At 39.3% G+C, this 8,524-nt stretch overlaps 1 protein-coding gene across 1 annotated transcript in view; it reads left to right on the top strand.

The window, feature by feature from the left end:
* Positions 1–8,524, top strand: part of LOC122554722 (terminal uridylyltransferase 4-like) — an 86,545-nt gene that overhangs the window by 37,904 nt on the left and 40,117 nt on the right. The window contains exons 11-12 of the mRNA XM_043700098.1: positions 4,024–4,841; positions 7,940–8,090. Of these exons, the coding sequence (XP_043556033.1) occupies positions 4,024–4,841; positions 7,940–8,090 (969 nt within the window). The remainder of the gene's footprint in view (positions 1–4,023; positions 4,842–7,939; positions 8,091–8,524) is intronic.

Here is an 8,524-nt window from a genome sequence, read left to right on the forward strand (position 1 = left end):
TGTGTTTCAAGACATCCAGCACTTCCTCCTCTGTAATCTGGACATTTTGCAAGATGTCACCATCTATTTCCCTACAGTCTATATCTTCCATATCCTTTTCCACAGTAAATACTGATGCAAAATATTCATTTAGTATCTCCCCCATTTTCTGAGGCTCCACACAAAGGCCGCCTTGCTGATCTTGGAGGGGCCCTATTCTCTCCCTAGTTACCCTTTTGCCCTTAATATAGTTGTAAAAACCCTTTAGATTCTCTTTAATTCTATTTGCCAAAGCTATCTCATGTCCCCGTTTTGCCCTCCTGATTTCCCTCTTAAGTATATTCCTATTTTCTTTATACTCTTCTAAGGATTCACTCGATCTCTCCTGTCTATACCTTGCATATGCTTCCTTCTTTTTCTTAACCAAACCCTCAATTTCTTTAGTCATCCAACATTCCCTATACCTACCAGCCTTCCTTTTCACCCTGACAGGAATATATTTTCTCTGGAATCTTGTTATCTCATTTCTGAATCCTTCCCATTTTTTAGCCGTCCCTTTACCTGCGAACATCTGCCTCCAATCAGCTTTCGAAAGTTCTTGCCTCATACCGTCAATTTGGCCTTTCTCCAATTTAGAACTTCAACTTTTAGATCTGGTCTATCCTTTTCCATCACTATTTTAAAATGAATACAATTATGGCCGCTGGCCCCAAAGTGCTTCCACACTGACACCTCAGTTACCTGCCCTGCCTTATTTCCCAAGAGTAGGTCAAGTTTTGCACCTTCTCTAGTAGCTACATCCACATACTGAATCAGAAAATTGTCTTGTACACACTTAAGAAATTCCTCTCCATCTAAACCTTTAACACTATGGCAGTCCCAGTCGATGTTTGGAAAGTTAAGATCCCCTACCATAACTACACTATTATTCTTACAGATAGCTGAGATCCCCTTACAAGTTTGTTTCTCAATTTCCCTCCAACTATTGGGGGCTGTATAATATAATCCCAATAAGGTGATCATCCCTTTCTTATTTCTCAGTTCCACCCAAATAACTTCTCTGGATGTATTTCCAGGAATATCTTCCCTCAGCACAGCCGTAATGCTATCCCTTATCAAAAGTGCCACGCCCCCTCCTCTCTTGCCTCCCTTTCTATCCTTCCTGTAGCATTTATGTTCTGGAACATTAAGCTGCCAGTCCTGCCCACCCCTGAGCCATGTTTCCGTAATTGCTATGATATCCCAGTCCCATGTTGCTAACCATGCCCTGAGTTCATCTGCCTTCCCTGTTAGGCCCCTTGCATTGAAATAAATGCAGTTTAATTTATTAGTCCTACCTTGTCCTGCCTGCCCTGACTGTTTGACTCACTTCTGTTCTCAGCTGTACCTGTCTCAGATCGATCTCTTTCCTCACTATCTCCCTGGGTTCCCCCCCCCCCATCTTACTATTTTAAATCCTCCCAAGCAGTTCTAGCAAATTTCCCTGCCAGTATATTAGTCCCCTTCCAATTTAGGTACAATCCGTCCTTCTTGTACAGGTCCCTTCTACCCCAAAAGAGATTCCAATGATCCAAAAACATGAATCCTTCTCCCATACACCAGCTCCTCAGCCATGCATTCATCTGCTCTATCCTCCTATTCCTGCCCTCACTACCTCATAGCACTGGGAGTAATCCAGATATTACTACCCTTGAGGACCTCCTTTTTAAATTTCTGCCTAACTCTCTGTAATCTCCCTTCAAAATCTCAATCTTTTCCCTTCCAATATCATTGGGTTCACTAATGTCCTCTAAGAAAATGCCATTCTTGCCTGGTCTGGCCTTCAAATGACACCAGACTGTCAGAAATATGGTTGCTGCATAATTGCCTTCTGAAATGACCTGGCAAGCCACTCAGTTGTATCGACCATTTAGAAAAAGAAAAAGGGAATGAAAGCAAAAGGGCCACTGAGCAATAATGGAAGCACAGGAATTGATATTACTACTGCTACTACTACCACTACTACTAGAACTATTTGGTGCCCCCAACTTGAATGCTTTCCCATACCATGAGGCCATGATCAATTTGCTCATTCTCACTACAGTTCCCAGTTCATTCTCACAGCCTGCAAGAATCTGATAACTTATGGACTTTTGCAAGTCACCAATCAGCTACTTTCCCTGTACGCATATCATATTGTGGTTGGTGATGCCTCTTCGCCATTGACCTCACTGCAAGTAGACTTTTTGCTTCGGACCTTTTCTTCTCTCTGCTCATCTGTTATGTGTTGCAGCAAACCTTACGTAAATCACCTTCCCCCAAAGTTCCTTCGAATGAAATCTGCTTCATACTTATCCAGGTACCTATCCAGCATCCTAGATGAAGGACTGGCAGTGTTATTAACAGGAAAAAGCTACTTTTTACATTTAATCAAAATCAGCAATACCTTAAAAACTGCAATATTGTTATTCAAATGTCAGTAATAATGACAAACAAGACATTGAAGATGAGAGTATTTGTGTATTAATGAGAAGGTGGATGCCAGCAATAGGAAATGAGGAAAATAACTTATTTTAATATGATTTCTGATGTTGGATTTCTTTAGAGAGCCATTTGGTAGCTGAACAAGTTGAAAAATATTCCACTAATCAAGAGTGCGAATTGCATGAGCCCTTAAATGAGCATATGGCTAAAAAACAGCCGATCCCTGTCATCAAGTCATAGAGTCACACAGCATGGAAACAGACCTTTTGGTTCAAGTTGTCCATGCCGACCAGGTTTCCCAGACTAAATTAGTCCCATTGCCTGTGTTTGGACCATATCCCTCTAAATCTTTCCTATTCATGTACCTGTCCAAATGACTTTTAAATATTGTAATGGTACCCGCCTCTACCACTTCCTCTGGCAGTTCATTCCATTTACGCAACTGTGTAAAAAATGTTGCCGCTCATGTCCCTTTTAACTCTTTCCCCTTTCACCTTAAACCTATGCCCTCTAGTTTTCGACTCCCCCACCCTGGGTAAAAGACCTTTTTTATACCTCATGATTTTATAAACCTCTATAAGGTCACCCCTCAGCCTCCTAAGCTGCAGTAAAAGAAAGTCACAGGTAGACAGGACAGTGAAGAAGCTGTTTGGGCATGCTTGCCTTAATTGGTCAGAAAATTGATTACGAGCATTGGGATGGCACCTTGTAGGTGTACAAGACATTGGTGAGGCTACTTTTGGAAAACCTATTTATCTCTGTCTTAAATACACTCAATGACTTGGCCTATGCAGGATTCTGTGGCAATGAGTCCATTGTAGAGGGGGTGGCCTGTTGGTATGATCACAGGACTGTTAATCCAGAGACCCAGGTAATGTTCTGAGGACCTGCGTTCAAATCCCCCCATGGCAGATGGTGGAATTTGATTTTTAAAAAAGTGGAATTAAAATTCCAGTGATGAGCATGAATCCATAGGTGATTGTCGGAAAATCCATCTGATTCATTAATTTCCTTTTGGAAAGGAAACTGCCATCCTTATCTGTTCTGAACTACATGTGACTCCAGACTCTCAGCAGTGTGGTTTCTAGCCAATAAATGCTGGCCCAGACAGCAACACCCTCACCCCATGAATGAATTAAGTTAAAAATGTACCACCTTCTGGATGAAGAAATTCCTCCTTATCTCAGTACAGAAGGGTTGCTCCTTCATTCTGAGGCTGTGCCCTTGGGTCTCTCCTACTATCGAAAACATCTTCTCCACATTCACGCTGTCCAGGCCTCTCAATAAGTTTCGATTAGATTCCTCTCATCCTTCTAAACTGCTTTGAATACAGACCCAGCGTCCTCAACCGTTTCTTATGGGACAAGACCTTCATCTCTGGGATCATTCTTGTAAACCTCCTCTGGACCCCCTCCAAGGTCTTCAGACTAGGTCATTTTGACAGCCTTGCAATACTAAATTGAGATTTCTGAGAGTTGGTAATAGATGCCATTATACGTTTTCAATGACCTTTTTCAAGTGCATTTGATGTATAAGAAAAAATGTTGCATAATATAATTGTTGTGTTCACTTTTTTTATAGACCCTTTTGCACTAAAGAGAAATATTGCTCGCAGTTTGAACAGCCAGATGGTGTTTGAGTATATTCTGGAACGATTTAGGACTGCATATAAATATTTCGCATCCCCTCAAATGAAAGATGGGATTAAGTTAAAACCAGATGCTAGGAAAAAAGGGAAAGTCAACAATAAAAAGCCTTTAAAATCAGAAGAACATTCAGGGAATTGTTGCCTGCCTCAGAAGGAAACTGAAATAGGGAGAGATATTAAAGAATCTTCGCTTGAAGAAGAAATAACAAATGGAACCAATGACAGTGGAACATCAGAATATATTAACACAACTGTTGATTGTACTTCAAATGTTAATATAGATGCTGAGCATTTGGAACTGAAGAGTGTTCCATCTTCCAATAGTGGAATTGCAGTGAATTTTAAAAAATGCAATCTTGGGAAACCAGAGGCTGGCAACTTTACCAGAGATTCCAGTGAAAGATTACTCAGTTGTGATTCAGTCAAACAATCCACTAGAACACTGGCACTTTCAGGTTCTTCAGAGAGTTGTTCAAAGCAGGCAGGCCTGGAAGAGTTAGGACATGAATCCATGGAAAATATGATGCTGCCAGCCAGTTTGCAACTGCATGGACAAAAAGATAGTTGCAAACTCGGAGTACATTGCTCAGAAGGAACAAATTGCACTGCCAGTTGTGTATCAACTACCTCACTAACTTGCACAACAGAAACTGAAGCTTCAAGCTGCACTGTTATTGATGACACTGGGAATGCATCAGCAACAGGAGAGCTGCATTATGTCTTTGAGAAAAGCATTCTAACGAATGGAAAGGCAAGTTATCCTTTAGATATGCTTGAACTGAGTTATGTATTATAGTGCAAGCTTTAAAGAATGATTAAAATTATTCTTTTATCTAGAAGTTGTATTGTGTGACCTCTGTAAATTCAAGAAATGTTCTAGGATAAGACCTACAATAGGCTTATTTAGGAATGTCCAGCAGGATTTTGTATTGGTTACGATGGTGTAATTGTCATCGATGACATTGTTAATGCACTGAAGCTGACAGTGACTTCTAGAGGCACACATTTGCCGAATAATACAAAATGCTGCAGTTGCTGTCAGTGATTTAGCGACTAAGTTGAATAAGATCTTACTTGATGTTTAGTAGCAGTGCTCACTAGCCCTGAAAATCTACTTTTATATCAGTTGAGTGCTAAACATCTTCATGATGATAAAAACAATAAGATATGACGGTCTTTATAAAAGTTTATCTTTGTTTTAACTTGTATCTCAATCAAATTGTCATCTTATTCGTTATCCAAAATTTTTAATTGAGTAAAAAGATTGAGGGCTTTCATATCCCTGGTTTGCTGTCTGTGAAATACTTCAATGTAATTGGCGGCTTACCTGCTTACTGACATCACTGTTACTACATGCTTAGAGATCCCATTGAATTGCTATCAGGTTTAATCTATTGTCAGGAAGGGTAAACCAAAAACACAGAAATCACTGGACACTTTCTTTGGGGTCAACAGCAACTGTATTACTGTTCACAAAATGCAGGCCAGTAAAGTTATTGAGGAAAGGTACTTTTTCTTAAAAAAAATCACAATAAATGAATTGTCAATTGAATTTGCAATTGCTCACCGTTAATTTGAATTTCCATTTGCACAACATTTGCAAAACCTGATGTGATGTTTTGAACTCAGTCTTCTCATCCTCTCCATCTTTGGCAATTACTTTTAATAATGAAGTGTAAGTATTGAAGGTGGACCTCAGAAAGGCCACACAAGTAACAACATTGGTCAAGAGACTTAGAGAATTTAAGATTTTTTTAAAGTTTTATAGTTCTAGATTTTTAAGCACATACGCTGAAATGTAGAACTAATTCAGGACTTAAAATTGTTTAGAAACGTGGAATATCTAGACAGTAGATTGCTTTATGGAAAAAGATATACTGTACTTGGATTCATGTTCACCTTAATCTTTTTGAAATGCATGACAGGATAATAACATAAATTCTTGTTTAAATTTCCATGTTGGATTTAAAACAACTGAGTAGAAGGTAGATCATGATCTCTGCATATGTACTCTAATTTCCTTTTCTAGGTGCTTTGCCATTTAGCTCAAGTGCAAGAAGTACTATTTAAATGCAACAGGATCACTAAGATAGTTATCTATTTAAATGTAATGTACACTTTAAGTAATTCAACAACGTTGAAATTAATCATTTTTAATTTCAGTAATCTTTGATTCTTGCACTTCAAAATTATCATTTATATCTGGTATTCTTAATTAATATCTTGTCTAAACATATAGCAGATTTAATTAATTTTAGTTTTAATTTATATGGCAGCCAATCATTGTGTTTGATTGGAAATTAGTGTTAGATTGAGTGACAGTCAACCACATGGATTTTTTGGAACAAGGAAGTGAACATTATTTGCATTAGTGAGCATCAGAGGGAACTTCAAAATCATGATGACATAGCAGATATTGAGGTCAAAGAACTCTTAAAGTGAAGAGAAGACATTGCTTACTTTACAATAGTAAAGAAGAAGATAGAGTGTCTTGTGGTTAAAAAGTAGACCAATTGGATTTTGAACTACGGTAAATAGCTGGCAAAATTCATCACTTCAAATCTCTGAAGAAAAAGAGAAAAAAATGTCATTTAACAAAGAAAGTTGGATTGTCAGCAGTTAAGATTAGATTACTTACAGTGTGGAAACAGGCCCTTCGGCCCAACAAGTCCACGCCGACCCGCCGAAGCGCAACCCTCCCATACCCCTATATTTACCCCTTTAACCTAACACTACGGGCAATTTAGCATGGCCAATTCACCGGCCCCGCACATCTTTGCACTGTGGGAGGAAACCGGAGCACCCGGAGGAAACCCACGCAGACACGGGGGAAATTGAACCCGGGTCTCTAGCGCTGTGAGGCAGCAGTGCTAACCACTGTGCCACCGTGCCGCCCACTAAAGTCGCCTAAATATTGGTATTTTGTACACTTTCAATATTTTGGATTGAAATCATCATTCATTGTGTTGGAACTAGTGAGATGCTTATTAAGGGCTACGTGGAAGGGGCACCCATTGGAAAAACGCAAATTGTAGTAAGGACAACTCAACTCCCCAGGGAAGACAATTGTAATGGACTTCCAACAAGAAATAGGAAGTATTATAGGTAAAATTGAGCTAGTTTTGTGAATTATTCTGTGTTTTTGTTGCATTTAAAATAATTACTTAGGGTGAATTTCTTGTTGGTTGGTTGAGGAAACAAATTGGCTATTAAAGGAAGTACTCTGGACAGAAGTTGGTCTGCATTGAAATGGATGCACTCTACAGGTAGACAGTCCTTTATCTGAAACCCTCGGGACCATCTGTCTTTCAGATTTTGGAATTTTTCGGATAAAGGATTAAATGACATTTTCATAGTAAAATGTTTTAAAAATTACCCAGCAGCAGGCGCAACCTGTAAGTTCTATGAGCGCTGAGACAGCATTGACACCTGCCAGTGCAGAACCACGCCACTACGTCACATCTGAGTGATGTGGGTCATGTGGATATGAAGTTGGGTTAACTGTTTGCGCGCCAAACAACCTTGTTATGGGAAAACAAACTTCACTACAAAAACTTCGGATTTCTGAGCTTTTCAGATTTCAGAATTCCGGATAAAGGATTGTCTACCTGTATATTGTTTTGACAGGGCTGGAAATAACTCCCAGTTTTGTCTCCATCCTTGGGAGATATCTGGGTACAGCAACAAAGCTAGTATTGGCAGTTCTGCATTCAAAAGTGCCATCACTTGGTGACAAATAAGATTGATGCCTCATTTTAATTTTTTGTATAAGTAGTATGGTAATCTTAAAAGGGTAACAATTATTTGTCAGGTTATATGAAGTTAGTAAATGTTTCCTGTCACCTTCAGCCCCCAACAATTGTATGCAGCATCTGCAAACGGGATGGACATTCAAGGAATGATTGCCCAGAAGATTTCAAGAAGATTGATTTGAAACCTTTGCCACCTATGATAAATAAATTTAAGCAAATTCTTGATCTAGTCTGCACGAAATGTTATGGTAAGTTCAGTGTCATTGTATAATTAATAATTTAAGTGTTGGTTGACTAAAGTCATAGGCTTAAAGAAAATGGTTTAGAACATAGAACAATACAGCGCAGAACAGGCCCTTCGGCCCTCGATGTTGTGCCGACCTGTGAACTATTCTCAGCTCGTCCCCCCACACTGTCCCAAAATCATCCATGTGCTTATCTAAGGATTGTTTAAATCTCTCTAATGTGGCTGAGTTGACTACCTTAGCAGGTAGGGCATTCCATGCCCTGACGACTCTTTGCGTAAAAAACTTGCCTCTGAAATCTGTCTTAAATCTATCACCCCTCAATTTGTAGTTGTGCCCTCTCGTACAAGCTGACATCGTCATCCTAGGAAAAAGTCTTTTTCTGACTACCCTATCTAATCCTCTGATCATCTTGTATGTCTCTATCAAATCCCCCC

Source organism: Chiloscyllium plagiosum, chromosome 11 (assembly GCF_004010195.1).
Source record: "Chiloscyllium plagiosum isolate BGI_BamShark_2017 chromosome 11, ASM401019v2, whole genome shotgun sequence".
NCBI lineage: Eukaryota > Metazoa > Chordata > Chondrichthyes > Orectolobiformes > Hemiscylliidae > Chiloscyllium > Chiloscyllium plagiosum.